This window comes from Phyllobates terribilis, unplaced genomic scaffold, assembly GCF_046119375.1.
Source record: "Phyllobates terribilis strain yellow unplaced genomic scaffold, ASM4611937v1 Scaffold_117__1_contigs__length_5270597, whole genome shotgun sequence".
Taxonomy (NCBI): domain Eukaryota; kingdom Metazoa; phylum Chordata; class Amphibia; order Anura; family Dendrobatidae; genus Phyllobates; species Phyllobates terribilis.
Window position 1 is genome coordinate 2,166,521 of NW_027362877.1, and position 22,535 is coordinate 2,189,055.

At 50.5% G+C, this 22,535-nt stretch overlaps 1 protein-coding gene across 1 annotated transcript in view; it reads left to right on the top strand.

Annotated features, from left to right (window-relative positions):
- Nucleotides 1–17,791: 17,791 nt before the first annotated feature.
- Nucleotides 17,792–22,535, top strand: part of LOC141201531 (uncharacterized) — a 52,564-nt gene continuing 47,820 nt past the window's right edge. The window contains exons 1-3 of the mRNA XM_073663533.1: nucleotides 17,792–17,852; nucleotides 19,476–19,573; nucleotides 19,697–19,814. Coding sequence (XP_073519634.1) covers nucleotides 19,484–19,573; nucleotides 19,697–19,814 — 208 coding nt within the window. The 5' untranslated portion in view covers nucleotides 17,792–17,852; nucleotides 19,476–19,483. The remainder of the gene's footprint in view (nucleotides 17,853–19,475; nucleotides 19,574–19,696; nucleotides 19,815–22,535) is intronic.

Consider the following 22,535-nt stretch of genomic DNA (forward strand, 5'->3'; position numbering starts at 1 on the left):
ATAATTTTTATAGCGCCAGCATATTCCGCAGCACTTTACAATTTTAGGGGGGCTTGAACAGACAAAAAGACATTACCAAATAAGCGTAACTCAGATATTAAAAGGAGTGAGGGCCCTGCTGGCAAGCTTACAGTCTATGAGGAAATAGGAGGGGGACACAAAAGGTAACATGTACAAATATTGTATAATACAGCCATAATATGCTAAATAGGGTAAGTACAAAGCACTACATGAACTGGTCGCCAGCCAGTATGTGTACAGTACAGACAGAGGCTAATCAGTGCATGGATGGTATGAACATGATTTTGAAGAAAATTTTGATATGGGCCAAACTGGGACAGTTAGACAAGTGTGTTAAGGCGATACGCCAGTCTAAAGAAATGGGTTTTTAGGGTCCGCTTAAAACTGTGGGTATTGTGAATTAATCGAATTGTCCTGGGTACTGCATTCCAAAGAATTGGTGCATCACGTGAGAAATCTTGGAGATGGGAGTGGGAGGTTCGGATTAAGGAGGATTTTAGTTTGAAGTCATTAGCAGAACGGAGGGCACGTGTAGGGTGGTAGACTGAGATGAGGGAGGAGATGTAGAGTGGTGCTGAATCGTGGAGAGCTTTGTGGGTAAGAGTGATAAGTTTATATTGAACTCTGTATTGGATGAGCAACCAGTGCAATGACTGGCACAGGGAAGAGGCATCGGTGTAGCGATTGGCGAGGAATATGATCCTGGCTGCTGCATTCAGGGTGGATCGATTAGAAAAGAGTTGCAATAGTCCAGACAAGAATGAATAAGAGCTATAGTAAGAGTTTTTGCTGAGTCAAAGGTAAGAAAAGTTCTGATTCTAGAGATGTGTTTGAGGTGTAGATGACATGAACGAGCAAGTGATTTTATGTGAGGAGTGAAGGAAAGATCTGAATTGAGTATGACCCCAAGACAGCGGGCTTGTTGCAGGGGAGTAATGGTGGAGCCACAAACGGGAATGACGTTTCTTTCACCAAAAGTCTCTAAGGTGTGCCATCATGGGTGAAGGGAAAACACCAAGGTTACTTACGGTAGCCGGTTTTTCCAGAACCCATGACGGCATCCATATATTCCCCTCCTTCTTTCTTTCTCACCATATGGGTGTGCACGTTTGTTGGGTGTTATATAATGTGGTGTTGGATTTTGTGTATAACTCTTTCTATGAAGGTCCTCTCAATGCTCTGTAACCAACTGATTCAGGGGAGAGGAGAAGGCCCCTTTTATTTCAGATGGTTTCCTGTCCTTGGTGGGCGGATCCTCTCTCTCAGGTGTGCTGTCATGGGTTCTGGAAAAACTGACTACCGGTAAGTAACCTTGGTGTTTCTTCTTCAGCTGCCCCTGATTCCAGGGTAAGTTTTCAAATCCGCAGCTCGTCTCCACACACGTCCCTTTTCTTCGGTCTTCTGCAGCACATGCCGACACTGCCCATAAAAATAAGGGTCATTATAATGCCGCCTGAATAAAAATAGCTGCCCCTGCTGTGCCCTAAATAATCCTGTGCTGTGCCCCTGAATAAACAATAGCGCCTCCCTGTGCTCCATACACAAAAAAATAACATCCACACTGTCCCTCTTATGATACATGACCTTCTCTTCTATAAAATATTGCCTCCACACCGTCCTCCCTTATATACTATATCCACCACACCGTCCCTCCCCCATAAACTGTGGCCGCCACACTGTCATTGCTCATGAATAATAACTGTCAAACCATCGTCCCTTAACAACTATGACCTATACACTGTCCATCCTACACACTACACCTACGTTATGTCCTATAGCCTCCACACTGTCCCCATCTGCAGTGTCCCTCCCCACAATGCCCCCTCTCCATACTGTGCCCTCTCCACACTGTACTCCCTCCATACTGTGCCTACACAATGTCCCTCCGTATACACTGCCTCCCATACTGTGCCCCATCTCCACACTGTACTCCCTCCATACTGTGCCTACACAATGTCCCTCCGTATACAGTGCCTCCCATACTGTGCCCCATCTCCACACTGTACTCCCTCCATACTGTGCCTACACAATGTCCCTCAGTATACACTGCCTCCCATACTGTGCCCCCTCTCCATACTGTACTCCCTCCATACTGTGCCTACACAATGTCCCTCCGTATACACTGCCTCCCATACTGTGCCCCATCTCCACACTGTACTCCCTCCATACTGTGCCTACACAATGTCCCTCCATACACACTGCCTCCCATACTGTGCCCCATCTCTACACTGTACTCCCTCCATACTGTGCCTACACAATGTCCCTCCGTATACACTGCCTCCCATACTGTGCCCTTACTGAACCTTCAGCTCCACTAAGGAGCACTTACTTTCCCCTACTCTGTGGCGCTCTATCACACAGCCAGCACCCCATGTACCTCCCAAATACAGCCAGCACCCCATGTACCATCCAAATACAGCCAGCACCCCATGTACCTCCCAAATACATCCAGCACGCCATGTACCTCCCAAATACAGCCAGCACGCCATGTACCCCCTATGCAGCCAGCACCCCATGTACCTCCCAAATACAGCCAGCACCCCATGTACCTCCTAAATACAGCCAGCACCCCACGTACCCCCTATGCAGCCAGCACCCCATGTACCCCCAAATACAGCCAGCACCCCATGTACCATCCAAATACAGCCAGCACCCCATGTACCTCCCAAATACATCCAGCACGCCATGTACCTCCCAAATACAGCCAGCACGCCATGTACCCCCTATGCAGCCAGCACCCCATGTACCTCCCAAATACAGCCAGCACCCCATGTACCTCCTAAATACAGCCAGCACCCCATGTACCCCCAAATACAGCCAGCACCCCATGTACCTCCCAAATACAGCCAGCACCCCAATGTACCTCCTATACAGCCAGCACCCCATGTACCTCCCAAATACTTCCAGCACCCCATGTACCTCCCAAATACAGCCAGCACCCCGTGTACCTCCCAAATACAGCCAGCACCCCGTGTACCTCCCAAATACAGCCAGCGCCCCATGTACCTCCCAAATACAGCCAGCACCCCGTGTACTCCCTATGCAGCCAGCATCCCATGTACCTCTCAAATACAGCCAGCACCCCGTGTACCCCCTATGCAGCCAGCACCCCATGTACCTCCCAAATACAGCCAGTACCCCATGTACCTCCCAAATACAGCCAGCACCCCATGTACCTCCCAAATACAGCCAGCACCCCATGTGCCTCCCATATACAGCCAGCACCCCGTGTACCCCCTATGCAGCCAGCACCCCATGTACCTCCCAAACACAGCCAGCACCCCATGTACCTCCCAAATACAGCCAGCACCCCGTGTACCTCCCAAATACAGCCAACACCCCATGTACCTCCCAAATACAGCCAACACCCCATGTACCTCCCAAATACAGCCAGCACCCCATGTACCTCCCAAATACAGCCAGCACCCCATGTACCTCCCAAATACAGCCAGCACCCCGTGTACCCCCAAATACAGCCAGCACCCCATGTACCTCCCAAATACAGCCAACACCCCATGTACCTCCCAAATACAGCCAGCACCCCATGTACCTCCCATATACAGCCAGCACCCCGTGTACCTCCCATATACAGCCAGCACCCCGTGTACCTCCCAAATACAGCCAGCACCCCGTGTACCTCCCAAATACAGCCAGCACCCCGTGTACCTCCCAAATACAGCCAGCACCCCGTGTACCTCCCATATACAGCCAGCACCCCATGTACCTCCCAAATACAGCCAGCACCCCATGTACCTCCCAAATACAGCCAGCACCCCATGTACCTCCCAAATACAGCCAGCACCCCATGTACCTCCCATATACAGCCAGCACCCCGTGTACCTCCCAAATACAGCCAGCACCCCGTGTACCTCCCAAATACAGCCAGCACCCCGTGTACCTCCCAAATACAGCCAGCACCCCGTGTACCCCCAAATACAGCCAGCACCCCATGTACCTCCCAAATACAGCCAGCACCCCGTGTACCCCCCATATACAGCCAGCACCCCGTGTACCTCCCAAATACAGCCAGCACCCCGTGTACCTCCCAAATACAGCCAGCACCCCGTGTACCTCCCAAATACAGCCTGCACCCCGTGTACCTCCCAAATACAGCCAGCACCCCATGTACCTCCCAAATACAGCCAGCACCCCATGTACCTCCCAAATACAGCCAGCACCCCATGTACCTCCCAAATACAGCCAGCACCCCATGTACCCCCCAAATACAGCCAGCACCCCATGTACCCCCCAAATACAGCCAACACCCCATGTACCTCCCAAATACAGCCAACACCCCATGTACCTCCCAAATACAGCCAGCACCCCATGTACCTCCCAAATACAGCCAACACCCCATGTACCTCCAAATACAGCCAACACCCCATGTACCTCCCAAATACAGCCAACACCCCATGTACCTCCCAAATACAGCCAGCACCCCATGTACCCCCCAAATACAGCCAGCACCCCATGTACCTCCAAATACAGCCAGCACCCCATGTACCTCCCAAATACAGCCAACACCCCATGTACCTCCCAAATACAGCCAACACCCCGTGTACCTCCCAAATACAGCCAGCACCCCGTGTACCTCCCAAATACAGCCAGCACCCCGTGTACCTCCCAAATACAGCCAGCACCCCATGTACCTCCCAAATACAGCCAGCACCCCGTGTACCTCCCAAATACAGCCAACACCCCGTGTACCTCCCAAATACAGCCAGCACCCCATGTACCCCCCAAATACAGCCAGCACCCCATGTACCCCCCAAATACAGCCAACACCCCATGTACCTCCCAAATACAGCCAGCACCCCGTGTACCTCCCAAATACAGCCAACACCCCATGTACCCCCCAAATACAGCCAACACCCCATGTACCTCCCAAATACAGCCAGCACCCCGTGTACCTCCAAATACAGCCAGCACCCCATGTACCTCCCAAATACAGCCAGCACCCCGTGTACCTCCAAATACAGCCAGCACCCCATGTACCTCCCAAATACAGCCAGCATCCCATGTACCTCCCAAATACAGCCAGCATCCCATGTACCTCCCATATACAGCCAGCACCCCATGTACTTCCCAAATACAGCCAGCACCCCGTGTACCTCCCAAATACAGCCAGCACCCCGTGTACCCCCCAAATACAGCCAGCACCCCATGTACCCCCCAAATACAGCCAGCACCCCATGTACCCCCCAAATACAGCCAACACCCCATGTACCTCCCAAATACAGCCAGCACCCCGTGTACCTCCAAATACAGCCAGCACCCCGTGTACCCCCCAAATACAGCCAGCACCCCATGTACCCCCCAAATACAGCCAACACCCCATGTACCTCCCAAATACAGCCAGCACCCCGTGTACCTCCAAATACAGCCAGCACCCCATGTACCTCCCAAATACAGCCAGCACCCCATGTACCTCCCAAATACAGCCAGCACCCCATGTACCTCCCAAATACAGCCAGCACCCCGTGTACCCCCCAAATACAGCCAGCACCCCATGTACCTCCAAATACAGCCAGCACCCCATGTACCTCCCAAATACAGCCAGCACCCCATGTACCCCCCAAATACAGCCAACACCCCATGTACCTCCCAAATACAGCCAGCACCCCATGTACCTCCCAAATACAGCCAGCACCCCATGTACCTCCAAATACAGCCAGCACCCCATGTACCTCCAAATACAGCCAGCACCCCATGTACCTCCCATATACAGCCAGCACCCCATGTACCTCCCAAATACAGCCAGCACACCATGTACCTCCCATATACAGCCAGCACCCCATGTACCTCCCAAATACAGCCAGCACCCCATGTACCTCCCAAATACAGCCAGCACCCCATGTACCCCCCAAATACAGCCAACACCCCATGTACCTCCCAAATACAGCCAGCACCCCATGTACCTCCCAAATACAGCCAGCACCCCATGTACCTCCAAATACAGCCAGCACCCCATGTACCTCCAAATACAGCCAGCACCCCATGTACCTCCCATATACAGCCAGCACCCCATGTACCTCCCAAATACAGCCAGCACCCCATGTACCTCCCATATACAGCCAGCACCCCATGTACCTCCCAAATACAGCCAGCATCCCATGTACCTCCCAAATACAGCCAGCACCCCATGTACCTCCAAATACAGCCAGCACCCCATGTACCTCCCAAATACAGCCAGCACCCCATGTACCTCCCAAATACAGCCAGCACCCCATGTACCCCCCATATACAGCCAGCACCCCATGTACCCCCCAAATACAGCCAGCACCCCATGTACCTCCCAAATACAGCCAGCACCCCATGTACCTCCCAAATACAGCCAGCACCCCATGTACCCCCCATATACAGCCAGCACCCCATGTACCTCCCAAATACAGCCAGCACCCCATGTACCTCCCAAATACAGCCAGCACCCCATGTACCTCCCATATACAGCCAGCACCCCATGTACCTCCCAAATACAGCCAGCATCCCATGTACCTCCCAAATACAGCCAGCACCCCATGTACCTCCAAATACAGCCAGCACCCCATGTACCTCCCAAATACAGCCAGCACCCCATGTACCTTCCAAATACAGCCAGCACCCCATGTACCTCCCAAATACAGCCAGCACCCCATGTACCCCCCATATACAGCCAGCACCCCATGTACCCCCCAAATACAGCCAGCACCCCATGTACCTCCCAAATACAGCCAGCACCCCATGTACCTCCCAAATACAGCCAGCACCCCATGTACCTCCAAATACAGCCAGCACCCCATGTACCTCCCATATACAGCCAGCACCCCATGTACCTCCCATATACAGCCAGCACCCCATGTACCTCCCAAATACAGCCAGCATCCCATGTACCCCCCAAATACAGCCAGCACCCCATGTACCCCCCAAATACAGCCAGCACCCCATGTACCTCCCAAATACAGCCAGCACCCCATGTACCTCCAAATACAGCCAGCACCCCATGTACCTCCCATATACAGCCAGCACCCCATGTACCTCCCATATACAGCCAGCACCCCATGTACCTCCCAAATACAGCCAGCACCCCATGTACCCCCCAAATACAGCCAGCACCCCATGTATCTCCCAAATACAGCCAGCACCCCATGTACCTCCCATATACAGCCAGCACCCCATGTACCTCCCAAATACAGCCAGCACCCCATGTACCTCCAAATACAGCCAGCACCCCATGTACCTCCCAAATACAGCCAGCACCCCATGTACCTCCAAATACAGCCAGCACCCCATGTACCTCCAAATACAGCCAGCACCCCATGTACCTCCCATATACAGCCAGCACCCCATGTACCTCCCAAATACAGCCAGCACCCCATGTACCTCCCATATACAGCCAGCACCCCATGTACCTCCCATATACAGCCAGCACCCCATGTACCTCCCACATGCCGCCATTACTGCCCGTGTGCACAGCCCCTTATACAGCCGCACAGTATGTCCTCCAGAGAGATAGATAGAGTGAGCAATCGCCTTAGAAGCCCCCTGATTAGTGCTGGCCCCCTGTGTGACGCCCCCTCAGTATAACCAGTATGGAGCGGCTGTAGGACTCGTCCTTATAGACCGCGCTGTGTGCACAGGAGCCTCAGAGCAGGAACTCCATCTCCTCACCTCTGCAGTGACACCGAGGAGGGGGCGGAGCTCTGAGGGGGCGTGGGCGGAGCTCTGAAGAGAGGGCGTGGGCGGAGCTCTGAGGAGGGGGCGTGGGCGGAGCTCTAAGGAGGGGCGGAGCTCTGAGGAGGGGGCGTGGGCGGAGCTCTGAAGAGAGGGCGTGGGCGGAGCTCTGAAGAGAGGTCGTGGGCGGAGCTCTGAGGAGGGGCGGAGCTCTGAGGAGGGGCGTGGGCGGAGCTCTGAGGAGGGGGCGTGGGCGGAGCTCTGAGGAGGGGGCGTGGGCGGAGCTCTGAGGAGGGGCGTGGGCGGAGCTCTGAGGAGGGGGCGTGGGCGGAGCTCTGAGGAGGGGGCGTGGGCGGAGCTCTGAGGAGGGGCGTGGGAGGAGCTCCGAGGAGGGGGCGTGGGCGGAGCTCTGAGGAGGGGGCGTGGGCGGAGCTCTGAGGAGGGGGCGTGGGCGGAGCTCTGAGGAGGGGCGTGGGCGGAGCTCTGAGGAGGGGGCGTGGCCGAGCACTGCTTGTTACTTCCTTGCTGTCTTTCTCTCGGTTTCTGGCTGTGAAGCGGCGCAGTGTGAACGCGCTCCTACACTCCGCAGCGTCTCCTCCGGCTCAGGGTCTTGGTTCTGCTGCAGTTTCTTGGCCTCTGTACACACAGGGCGCGGCTCCTCTCTGAGCTGCGGCGTCTTATTCGTGTCCCGGGGCCCCACATGCTGAGGGCTCAGTGCTGGAGTCCCCGCCCTGTACACAGACAGCAGCCTCCGCTGTGACTCCATCCATCACCACTGGGGCTGACACCAGAGAGCAACAGACCGCAACACAGACCTATACCGAGCGGGAGGCGCTGCGGTGACGTCATCACATCACATGGCCTTCACATCTCTCCGGAGCCCCGCCCCTGATCACATGGCGGTGACGTCACCACAGGTCCTTCACCACCTCTCTCCTGAGCTCCGCCCCCTGATCACATGGCGGTGATGTCACCACAGGTCCTTCACCACTGCTCTCCTGAGCCCCGCCCCCTGATCACACGGCGGTGACGTCACCACAGGTCCTCCCGCTCTCAGTGCAGCAGCTCCGTCCTGGTTGTGCGCAGCTCTTGCTCTCTGGTATCAGCCAGCAGCAGGTTTCCGCTTCCCGCCATTCCGGTGAGATTACAGGGAGGGTTTGTGGTGAATCTGTGAGAGGAGAGTGTGGGGTGAGATCAGAGCTGTTCCTGTGGAGGCTCCTGCTCCATGTGACTGCGGCTCCTCAGTGTTGTATGGGGGATGTGCAGCGGCTCCTCCTCACCTCACCGCCCCCGCTGGAGGTGGAGTTACCACGGTGACCATCCCCCGCTGGAGGTGGAGTTACCACGGTGACCGTCCCCCGCTGGAGGTGGAGTTACCACGGTGACCGTCCCCCGCTGGAGGTGGAGTTACCACGGTGACCGTCCCCCGCTGGAGGTGGAGTTACCACGGTGACCGTCCCCCGCTGGCGGTGGAGTTACCACGGTGACCGCCCCCGCTGGAGGTGGAGTTACCACGGTGACCGTCCCCGCTGGAGGTGGAGTTACCACGGTGACCGTCCCCCGCTGGCGGTGGAGTTACCACGGTGACCGCCCCCGCTGAAGGTGGAGTTACCACAATGACCGTCCCCGCTGGAGGTGGAGTTACCACGGTGACCGCCCCCGCTGGAGGTGGAGTTACCACGGTGACCGTCCCCGCTGGAGGTGGAGTTACCACGGTGACCGTCCTCCGCTGGAGGTGTAGTTCCCACGGTGACCGTCCTCCGCTGGAGGTGTAGTTCCCACGGTGACCGGCCTCCGCTGGAGGTGTAGTTCCCACGGTGACCGGCCTCCGCTGGAGGTGTAGTTACCACGGTGACCGTCCCCTGCTGGCGCTGTAGTTACCACAGTGACCGTCCTCCTACGAGGCTGATAATGAGTGGTCAGATCGGCGGAGGAGGTCGCGGTGGAGTTTGTGGCTTTTCCTCCCGATTCTTCCTGATAAATGTCGGATACTTGGGGCAGAATTCAGTGATTGTCGTTATATCGTCCCCTGTGATCTCCATCTTCTCCTTCATCATGAAGACGCCGGCAGGACGAGTTTCCTCCAGCTGATCCAGTGTTCATCCCTCCTTCTCCTGAATGACCCCGAGGATGGACGAGGACGAGACCACCAGAAGATTATTACACTTCACCCTGGAGATCATCTCCCTGCTGAGCGGAGAGGTAACTCCTCTACATTTCTATCAGCTTTATTGTGTTATGGAACAAGTCCGACATCAGGAAGAGGAAATCCAGAGGAGGAAGAGAAGGATTCTTTACTGTAAGAGCAGTGATTGTGTGCAGCTCTCTGCCAGGAGGAGTTGTCATGGGGATTCCCTATAAGAGCTGTAGAGGGGCCTGGATGTCTGTCCTGAGTGTAATAATATTCCAGGTTATGGCCCCAGATTACTGGAGACGGTTATTGATCCCGGGATTTCTACTGATTGTCAGATCTGGAGTCGGGAAGGAATTCTTCTCCCTAAGTGTCTCTCTCCATACACAGGATTACACAATAGTGAGGAAGACACCGGGGGAGGGTGTGACTCCCATCATCCATCTCCAGGAGTCAGGAGGGCGGAGCCCGGGCCCCATCACAGAGCCTCCCCCGCACCCCCCGATACATGAGAGGAAGAAGAAGATCCTAGAGCTCAGCAACAAGATGATTGAGCTGCTGAGCGGAGAGGTGACTGCTGGGACATTATACAGGGCAGCACTGGAGGATTCTGGATGATGAGCGGAGAGGTGACTGCTGGGACATTATACAGGACAGCACTGGAGGATTCTGATTGATGACCGGAGAGGTGACTGCTGAGACATTATTCAGGACAGCACTGGAGGATTCTGGGTGATGACCGGAGAGGTGACTGCTGGGAGATTATACAGGACGGCACTGGAGGATTCTGGGTGATGAGCGGAGAGGTGACTGCTGGGACATTATACAGGACAGCACTGGAGGATTCTGGGTGATGACTGGAGAGGTGACTGCTGAGACATTATACAGGGCAGCACTGGAGGATTCTGGGTGATGACTGGAGAGGTGACTGCTGGGACATTATACAGGACAGCACTGGAGGATTCTGGGTGATGACTGGAGAGGTGACTGCTGGGACATTATACAGGACAGCACTGGAGGATTCTGGGTTATGAGCGGAGAGGTGACTGCTGGGAGATTATACAGGACAGCACTGGAGGATTCTGGGTGATGATCGGAGAGGTGACTGCTGGGACATTATACAGGACAGCACTGGAGGATTCTGGGTGATGAGCAGAGAGGTGACTGCTGGGACATTATACTGGACAGCACTGGAGGATGCTGGGTGATGAGCAGAGAGGTGACTGCTGGGACATTATACAGGACAGCACTGGAGGATTCTGGGTGATGAGCAGAGAGGTGACTGCTGGGACATTATACAGGACGGCACTGGGGGATTCTGGGTGATGAGTGGAGAGGTGACTGCTGGGACATTATACAGGATGGCACTGGAGGATTCTGGGTGATGACTGGAGAGGTGACTGCTGGGACATTATACAGGACAGCACTGGAGGATTCTGGGTGATGACCGGAGAGGTGACTGCTGGGACATTATACAGGATCGCACTGGAGGATTCTGGGTGATGAGCGGAGAGGTGACTGCTGGGACATTATACAGGACAGCACTGGAGGATTCTGGGTGATGAGCGGAGAGGTGACTGCTGGGACATTATACAGGACAGCACTGGAGGATTCTGGGTGATGAGCCGAGAGGTGACTGCTGGGACATTATACAGGACAGCACTGGAGGATTCTGGGTGATGAGCGGAGAGGTGGCTGCTGGGACATTATACAGGACAGCACTGGAGGATTCTGGGTGATGACCGGAGAGGTCACTGCTGGGACATTATACAGGACAGCACTGGAGGATTCTGGGTAATGACTGGAGAGGTGACTGCTGGGACATTATACAGGACAGCACTGGAGGTTTCTGGGTGATGAGCGGAGAGGTGAATGCTGGGACATTATACAGGGCAGCACTGGAGGATTCTGGGTGATGAGCGGAGAGGTGACTGCTGGGACATTATACAGGATGGCACTGGAGGATTCTGGGTGATGAGCGGAGAGGTGACTGCTGGGACATTATACAGGACAGCACTGGAGGATTCTGGGTGATGACCGGAGAGGTGTCTGCTGAGACATTATACAGGACAGCACTGGAGGTTTCTGGGTGATGAGCGGAGAGGTGAATGCTGGGACATTATACAGGGCAGCACTGGAGGATTCTGGGTGATGATCGGAGAGGTGACTGCTGGGACATTATACAGGACAGCACTGGAGGATTCTGGGTGATGAGCAGAGAGGTGACTGCTGGGACATTATACTGGACAGCACTGGAGGATGCTGGGTGATGAGCAGAGAGGTGACTGCTGGGACATTATACAGGACAGCACTGGAGGATTCTGGGTGATGAGCAGAGAGGTGACTGCTGGGACATTATACAGGACGGCACTGGGGGATTCTGGGTGATGAGTGGAGAGGTGACTGCTGGGACATTATACAGGATGGCACTGGAGGATTCTGGGTGATGACTGGAGAGGTGACTGCTGGGACATTATACAGGACAGCACTGGAGGATTCTGGGTGATGACCGGAGAGGTGACTGCTGGGACATTATACAGGACCGCACTGGAGGATTCTGGGTGATGAGCGGAGTGGTGACTGCTGGGACATTATACAGGACAGCACTGGAGGATTCTGGGTGATGAGCGGAGAGGTGACTGCTGGGACATTATACAGGACAGCACTGGAGGATTCTGGGTGATGACCGGAGAGGTGACTGCTTTGACATTATACAGGACAGCACTGGAGGATTCTGGGTGATGACCGGAGAGGTGACTGCTTTGACATTATACAGGACAGCACTGGAGGATTCTGGGTGATGAGCGGAGAGGTGACTGCTGGGACATTATACAGGACAGCACTGGAGGATTCTGGGTGATGAGCGGAGAGGTGACTGCTGGGACATTATACAGTACAGCACTGGAGGATTCTGGGTGATGAGCGGAGAGGTGACTGCTGGGACATTATACAGGGCAGCACTGGAGGATTCTGGGTGATGACTGGAGAGGTGACTGTTGGGACATTATACAGGACAGCACTGGAGGATTCTGGGTGATGACCGGAGAGGTCACTGCTGGGACATTATACAGGACAGCACTGGAGGATTCTGGGTAATGACTGGAGAGGTGTCTGCTGAGACATTATACAGGACAGCACTGGAGGTTTCTGGGTGATGAGCGGAGAGGTGAATGCTGGGACATTATACAGGGCAGCACTGGAGGATTCTGGGTGATGAGCGGAGAGGTGACTGCTGGGACATTATACAGGACAGCACTGGAGGATTCTGGGTGATGAGCGGAGAGGTGACTGCTGGGACATTATACAGGACGGCACTGGAGGATTCTGGGTGATGAGCGGAGAGGTGACTGCTGGGACATTATACAGGACAGCACTGGAGGATTCTGGGTGATGACCGGAGAGGTGTCTGCTGAGACATTATACAGGACAGCACTGGAGGTTTCTGGGTGATGAGCGGAGAGGTGAATGCTGGGACATTATACAGGACGGCACTGGAGGATTCTGGGTGATGAGCGGAGAGGTGACTGCTTTGACATTATACAGGACAGCACTGGAGGATTCTGGGTGATGACCGGAGAGGTGACTGCTTTGACATTATACAGGACAGCACTGGAGGATTCTGGGTGATGAGCGGAGAGGTGACTGCTTTGACATTATACAGGACAGCACTGGAGGATTCTGGGTGATGAGCGGAGAGGTGACTGCTTTGACATTATACAGGACAGCACTGGAGGATTCTGGGTGATGAGCGGAGAGGTGACTGCTTTGACATTATACAGGACAGCACTGGAGGATTCTGGGTGATGACCGGAGAGGTGACTGCTTTGACATTATACAGGACAGCACTGGAGGATTCTGGGTGATGACCGGAGAGGTGACTGCTTTGACATTATACAGGACAGCACTGGAGGATTCTGGGTGATGAGCGGAGAGGTGACTGCTGGGACATTATACAGGACGGCACTGGAGGATTCTGGGTGATGAGCGGAGAGGTGACTGCTGGGACATTATAAAGGACAGCACTGGAGGATTCTGGGTGATGAGCGGAGAGGTGACTGCTGGGACATTATACAGGACAGCACTGGAGGATTCTGGGTGATGAGCGGAGAGGTGAATGCTGGGACATTATACAGGACAGCACTGGAGGATTCTGGGTGATGACCGGAGAGGTGACTGCTGGGACATTATACAGGACGGCACTGGAGGATTCTGGGTGATGACCAGAGAGGTGACTGCTGGGACATTATACAGGACAGCACTGGAGGATTCTGGGTGATGAGCGGAGAGGTGACTGCTGGGACATTATACAGGACAGCACTGGAGGATTCTGGGTGATGAGCGGAGAGGTGGCTGCTGGGACATTATACAGGACAGCACTGGAGGATTCTGGGTGGTGACCGGAGAGCTGACTGCTGGGACATTATACAGGGCAGCACTGGAGGATTCTGGGTGATGGCGGTGTCGTTGTTGTCAGGTTCCTATAAGGTGTCAGGACGTCGCTGTCTATCTCTCCATGGAGGAGTGGGAGTATCTAGAAGGACACCAGGATCGGTACCAGGAGGTGATGATGGAGGAGCTCCGGCCTCTGACATCACCAGGTGAGAGGAGACTCTTGTTGGCTCCGGTGGATGTGATGACGTCTCTCGGCCTCGTCCTATAATAGATGATTTTTCTCCAGACTTGCTCTGGTTTTCTCTACATTTTCTCACAGCTTTCATTCCCTGATTCTTCTCTTCTGATCTGTGAGTCGCGGTTTCTCTGCTGTCGTCTTCATCAGTCTTGAGTCTTCGTCCTCGGCGGCTTCTTTCAGAATCTTTCACCTTCCTTAGAGCATCGGTCACATTTTGTCTGCAGATGTCCCAGCGCTTCTGTCCTTTCTCTCCTGTGAGATCTTTCGGTTCCTGAGTCTGTCGTGGATTGTTACTCAGCAGAGTCGGGGTTAATTTACTGATGATTTTCCCCCTAATCCGCTGTCGCTCGTCCGTCCCTCAGAATCGGTGCAGGCTCAATGTCGTCATCAGTCGTGGTCGGGCGTCCGGCTCCTCCCTCTTGGCTGACACTTGTGTGACCTTCCTTGGTCTCCTCCGTTCATTCTTCTTCTTTGTGACAAATCACTTTCTCCGTACTGAGCACAAAGTCCTGGATAAATATCAGCACCGGACCGTCCCTCAGACCCCGAAACACGAGTCCTGAGATAAAGATGGAGCGTGGTGGAGCCGATCACCCCCCAGAGCCGGACATGGGGGCTCCAGCAGTTCTCCGGCCCCCGCGTCTATTCACCACTCGCTCTGCAGGCGGAGAAGCTCAGAACTTTCCGCACTGGAGGAGAAGGTCGGACCACCGCGCACTCCTCTCTATAGGGGGTAATGTGTCTCCTGGAGGAGAGCGGCGATTCTGAGTACAGAGAGTTATAGGCCATGCAATGCCCCATGGGAAATAAGATATGCAGAGAACGGGGTCTCTAGCGCCACCTACAGGAGGCAGCAATCCTAGGAGTCAATATCAACGTTTCAACCCCGTCCCGATGGGGCAAATTTCCATTTTTTCCCCTCCCCTTCTTCTATAGGCCATAATATTTATATTTTTCCATCCACAGATGTTTGAGCTCTTCTGTTTTTTACATGACAAATTGTGCATTTTACCATATAATGTGCCGAAAAACAGGAACAATTCCAGATGAGGTTAATTAAAAACAACAAAACGCTATTTCACATTTATGTTTTGGGTTTTGTGACCTCGCTGTGAATTTCCAGGTCATTACAGTTACGGAGATTCCAAACTTCCATTTTTTTTTTTAGAATATATTTTATGGGTTAAATATTCAGAACTGTTCCTGACACCCATCACTTTATCTTCCGTTATCGGAGTTGTGTGAGGGCTTCTCTTCTTGAATGGCCGCTGACCTTTTTATTGGTACCATTTTAGGGGTATCTGTGACTTTTTGATCGTTGTTCTTTCATTGCAGTTTTGGGGAGGTGTTTTTGAGGTTTTGATGTTTTTTGCCTTATGGCGTTTACCGTGTGGGATAAATCCTGAAGTGAAAATGCCAAATATGTTTGTTTATAAAAAACAATATTTTTCTTCTCATTTTGGGAGACAAAGCAAAAATAATGTCGATTTCAACCTAAGATCCTATTCATACCGGGCTTCATAGGAAAACCAAGGAGGCAGAGACGGGGGTCTTCTGTAGGCTGCTGGTAGTCATGGCAAACCTTTGTTAACCTGTAGATTAGCCTGATGTCTGCAGGTTAATAGCATTGTTTTACATAACAGGTTCCCTTTAAATGGCACTGTCAGGCTGTCAGCAGCAGTGAAGTGGTTAAATGGCAGCAATTGGAGCTCGCTCCACATACGTGCACCTGGCATGCTCCATGCATGAACACCAGATATCAGCAAGGGGTTAAAGAGCGTTATCACATGACATCAGAATGCGCGGGATGGGGTGTTCTCGCCTCAAGGACTCAACGATAGCAAAATGTCAGGTGGTCTGCTCTTCCTCTTCATGGGGTCTGATCAGAACGATATAAGTGGGATGATGACGCAGGTGTTGGCCCTGCAGGAACATCAGGCAGCACAAGGGTGGTAATAATAAGTGTAAGTCTCCCTTAAAGGGATGTTTGTTCAGAAGAATATGTATTATGGAGCTTTTCTGTGGAATCGGACCAGACAATCTCTCCTTGGCTCCCCGTGTGCATCAGTAAGCGCCCATGACCCCGGTGCCTGCTCTCTAGTTGTCCTTTCTACACATTGATAGGCACTAACCGCTGCGTACTGGGTGCTCCCCACAACACCGTCCTTCCGGGTTCTGTGACTTCGTACGTTAGTCGTACATGTGCCTTTTTTTCCTCCTTTAGAGACAAACGCTGCACTTGCTGCCTATTTTAGTGTTTATACCGAGGCGGATGTTGAGATTTATCTCTATTTAAAAAAGAATAAAAACGCAGTAACTCATCTTTTAATAGGAGGATGTCAGGTTCTCTCCTCTGAGTGATCCCAGAGGATCTTGTCCAGGAGGGAGACCACATCCACATAGTGACATCATGATCTCTCAAAATACAATCACTGGTAAATGGTCACCATCCGTCCCCCAATCTCCATAATGGCGAATTAGGAAAGGACCCGATGGATGGAAATGTGGAGCTTTCTCCAGCTCCTCTGTGGTTCCATCCCTGGTGGAGATGAATCTTGGAGAAGTTGTGTTTCTTAGTACGGCTCCTTCATCTGACTGACGAGGGTCTTCTCCAGGGCTGTGGAGTCGGTAAGCCAAACCTCCGACTCCTCACTTTCCATGACACCGACTCCGACTCCCTCATACATGGCTCATGTTTAAGTGATAAATTTACTGTAGCACAGATTAATCTCAGCTAAAAGTCTAGACCCTTAGATCAGGAATAGGACAGACATTTGTAGGACATTTCATAACTTTCCCAAATTCTTATGAAAAAATATTTCCCACAAACTGCATTGAATTACTAAATCCAATTTATTATATATTTTAGGAGTCACTCTGTCCATTTTATATCGACTCCAGCAAAATGGGCTCCAACTCCACAGCCCTGATCTTCTCTGTCCCTCTCCTCAGGGTCCTCATTCTCCGAGTGCAGAGCATTAGGCTTTGGCCTCACTTTATACTTGAGGCCCACAATGTGCTGGGTCCTTGGTACCGGTGGTGAGGACCACAACAATGTAATTTATTCCCTGATACATAAACATAGAATTACCGGTTCTGAGAGACGAGTCTCATATATAGACTGATACACGGCAGGTCATGTATTCAGTCTCTGTGTCTCCACAGATGGATCCAGGAGGAGAAATCCACCAGAGAGATGTCCCCGTCCTCTGTATCCCCAGGACTGTCCAGAGGAGAATCACAGCATCCCGGAGGATCATCAGGTAGATGACACTGAAGTCCCCACAACATCTGACCATGAAGTGATGGGACCTGAGCTCATCTTACATTTTTCTTTTTAGGGTGAAGATCTGATTGATATTAAGGTTGAGGTTATACATGGAGCACAAAAGGTGACCGCAATATGGGCCGATCAGCAGGGTGAGGAGGGAGACTATCATGTCTGTTCTGTGGTCATCTACTACTACTCCCATCATCTCATCATCACATGACACAATCTGCAGTGTCATGTAAAAGTTCGGTCACCCCTGGTCAAAATGACTTATTGTGAACAGTTAAGCAAGTTGAAGATGAAATGATCTAAATGGCCTAAAGTTAAAGATGACACATTTCCTTTGTATTTTAGGAAAAAATAAGAAATATTGTCATTTTTTACAGTTTAAAAACTACTAAAAGGAAAATGGGCTGATGTAAAAGTTTGGGTGCCCTTGGAGATTTGTGTGCTCAGATGACTTCAACCAAGGTCTCAGACCTTAATTAGCCTGTTAGGGTTATGGCTCGTTCACTATCGTCGATAGTAAAGACCAGGTGATGCAAATTTCTTAGCTTTATAAAAACTCAGCCTCCTCTAACATTGTGCCAAAAACAGCAGCCATGGGTTCTTCTAAGCAGCTGCCAAGTACTCAGAAAATGGTGGAGGCCACAAAGCAGGAGAAGGCTATAAGAAGATAGCAAAGCGTTTTCAAGTTGCCCTTTCCTCAGAAATGTAATTTAGAAATGGCAGTTACCAGGCACAGTGGAGGTCAATATAAGGTCTGGAAGACCAAGCAAAATTTCAGTGAGAGCTGCTCGTACGATTGCTAGAGAGGCAAATCAGAACACCCAGCTGACTGCAAAAGACCTTCAGAAAGATTTAGCAGACTCCGGAGTTGAGGTACATTGTTCTACTGTGCAGAGACACCTGCACAAATATGGCCTTCATGGAAGAGTCATCAGAAGAAAACCTCTCCTGCATTCTCATCATAAAATTCAGTGTCAGAAGTACAAAAGAACATCTAAACAAGCCTGATGCATTATGGAAGCAAGTTCTGTGGACTGATGAGGGTAAAATAGAAAATGTTCAAAGGTATGTGTGGAGAAAAAAGGGCACAGAATTTTAGGAAAAGAACATCTCGCCAATTATTAAGCATGGGGGTGGATCAATCCTGCTTTGGGGTTCTGTTGCAGTCAGTGGCACTGGGAACATTTCACAGGTAGAGGGAAGAATGGATTCAATGAAATTTCAACAAATTCTTGATGCAAACATAACACCATCTGTAAAAAAGCTGAAGGTGAAAAGAGGATGGCAAATGGATAATGATGCTAAATACACGTCAAAATCCACAATAGAAGACCTGAAAAGGCGCAAGCTGAAGGTTTTACAATGGCCCTCACAGTCCCCTGATCTGAACATCTTGAAAATCTGTGGATAGACTGCAAAATAGCAGAGGAGATGCAAGACGACCCAGGAATCTCACAGAACTGGAAAAATTCTCAAAGGAAGAAAGGATGAAAATCCCTCAAATAAGAATTTGGCCAAAAAAGGGTTTACAAGCTGTGATACTTGCAAAAGGGGGTGCTACTAGGTACTAACCATGCAGGGTGTCTAAACTTTTGCATTATTTATTTGCCTAAAATACAAAGGAAATCTCATCTTTAACTTTAGGCCTTTTAGAGATCATTTCATCTTCAGCTTGCTTCACTGTGCACAATAACAGGAATTTTGACCAGGGGTGCACAAACTTTTACATGTCACTGTATTACGTCACTTTGTGTTTCCTACAGATGGACTCATGGAAAGAAATCCACCAGAGAGATGTCCCCGTCCTCTGTATCCCCAGGACTGTCCAGAGGAGAATCACAACATCCCGGAGAGTCATCAGGTAGACGGTGCTGAGCCCTGTACCGGATCTGTATATGGGGGGGACATTTCTGATCGAGGTCATAGATGTCACAGATTTTGGTGGTTTCTTGTATTGCGCTGATTGTTACATCTGATATATCAGGAGGAAGATCCGACTAAGAATAAAGTGAAGGACGAGACAGAAGAAGAAGCGATGACGAGGAGGGATCAGCCGTGTGTGAGTGACGGGAAGGAGGAGATTCCTGTAGATGTTTCCACAGGTGTGTAATAATGTCCAGTGTATAATAATTACTGGCTTTAATATTACTTCCATCCTTTACTTCCATATTGTTCTTACACAAGTCTCATGCTGCCATGTAAATGATTCAGCTTGTTATTCAGACAGAACTTCCGAGACAGATTCCCTATAATGAGGCAGATGGAGACATTGTGAACGCCGTCTGACCTGTGATCCGTCGGTGTCCGTCTTTTTAAGCGTGCATAAAAGCACGATCCGCCACAGCTTTGTGCACTTTTGAAAAATAGGACAACGCTGATCAGAGCCAACACAGAGTCCAGAGCAACTCTGCTGCCTCATTATATGAATGTATCCCTCGGGGGTGTCATCTGAAACACGTATTTTGTAGATATAGATTGAAACCCTGATGTAAGTGCTCAGCGTAGAGCACAGGATAAATGTGATCCAAAATGCCACCAATAAAAGCTTCTACTCAACCCACAAAAAACAAGTCCCTACTCAGGTTCATCATCTGTAAACAGTAATGTAGGGGGCGTCCACATTACTGGTAGAACAAAGGCTCTGGAAAAGTGATGTGGCTCCCACTAAAAGAAATCCAGCAAAATCTTCGCTCCCAAATCCAAATACTCCCCTACTCCTGGGCCCCACAGTGTGTCTAGACCGCAGTTAGCGTCCACATGTTTGTCATGAATGTAGATAGAAGAGCCAACATAATTTACAGGGTGCGTGACTCCAGAAACACGAGCCGGGCATAATGTAATGGGAACTACAAAGTACTGGGCGCTACAAAGTACTGGGCACTACAATGTACCAGTCACTACAATGTACCAGTCACTACAATGGCATATTTGCATTTTCACTCAGCAACATCCATTGCTGCTCGTTTCTGGAAAACAGTCATGGAGTCAAATTCATCACTACAATTGTAGATAAATTCTTAAAGGGGTATAATTTCCAAAATAGGGTCACTTGAGGGGGGATACTGCTCTTCTGCCACTTAGGGGCTCTGTATATGGAGTCTGCAAATTATTCTATGAAAATTTGTTCTCAAAGAGTCAAATATTGCTCCTTCCCTCCCGAGTCTCGCCATGTGGCTAAGCAGTACAGTACAGCCACATATGGGGTATTGCCCCGTTCAGCAGAAATTGTGTAACAAATTATGTGGTCATGTTTGCCCATTTTCCCTTGTGAAAATGTAAAATCTGGGGCTAAAACATTTTAGTGGTAAATATGTCATTTTTGTTCTTCACCGTTCAATGGTATAACATTTTGTGAAACACATATAGAGTCAATATGATCACTGCACCCCTGGATGATTTCTTTGTGAAAATGAAAAATTTGTGGCTAAAACAACATTTTTGGAGAAAAAACATAATTTTTAATTTTCACAGTCCAATTTCTTAAAATTTTGTGAAACACCTGTGGTTTTAAAATGTTCACCATACCTTTAGATAAATTCCTTGAGCGTTGTAGTTTCCAAAATGGGGTCAGTTGTGGGGGGTTTCCACTGTTTAGGCACATCAGGGGCTCTGCAAATGTGACATGGCGTCCGCTATCTATTTAGACGATTTTGCACTCCAAAAGTCAAATGGCGCGCCTTCCCTTCTGAGCCCTGCCATGCACCCAAACCGTAGGTTTTCCCCCACATATGGGGTATCGGCGTACTCAGGAGAAAGTGCACATCAAATTGTATGATGCATTTTCTCCTTTCATTCTTGTAAAAATGCAAAATTTGGGGCTAAAGAAACAATTTTTGTGGGAAAAAAATTAATTTTCATTTTTCTCTTCCACATTGCTTTCATCCCTGTAAAGCACCTAAAGGGTTAATAAAGTTATTGAATGTGGTTTTGAGCAATTTTGATTGGTGCAGTTTCTCAAATCGTGTCACTTTTGGGTATTTTCTGTCACATAGGTCCCTCAAAGTCAAACATGATGTGGTCCCTAAAAAATAGGTTTTGTAAATATTCTTGTAAAAATGAGAAACTTCTGATAAATTTCTAACCCTCTAATTTCGTAACAAAAACTATATTTGTTTTAAAAATGACTCTGATGTAAAGTAGACATGTAGTAAATGTTAGTTTTACCACCAAAAATAGATAATAAATATCTGGTTTAAGGGCATAAAAATTAAATGTTGGAAAATTGCAAAATTCTCAATTTTTTTTTTGGGCAAATTTTTGATATTTTCATAAATAAATGCAAATAATAACGACCAAAATTTACCACTAACATGAAGTGCAATGTGTCACGAAAAACATTCTCAGAATCATTGGGATGTGCGGAAGCTCCAGAGTTATTACCACATAAAGTGACGCCGGTCAGAATTGTAAAATGAGGCCGGGTCATTAACATACAAAGTGGCTCGGTCCTTAAGTGGTTAATGTGTCTTCAGTGCTATTGCCGTCTTCTAAGGTTTCCTATCATGCTGGTAGACATACTGTGGACATGATTACTGATAAGAGATAAAGTAAATCCAGCTCACCTGTGTGGTTCATGATTGGAGCTCGGGAGAAGGTTCTGATCAAAGCGTGATGAATAGCCAAAGAAGATGCGGTATCCAGCTCCAAGTAAAAACATGCGTTTAATTAGTCCATGTGTAAAAATTACATCCATGGGGCGTGGCCGGACATGTGAGTGGAAGTGTGCTAGGAGAGCCCCTGGGATAACTAGCCTGCCGGAGGATCCATTGGTCCCCTAACGTAATAAAAAGCGGTATTACCCCTTTTATACATGTCATAGCACT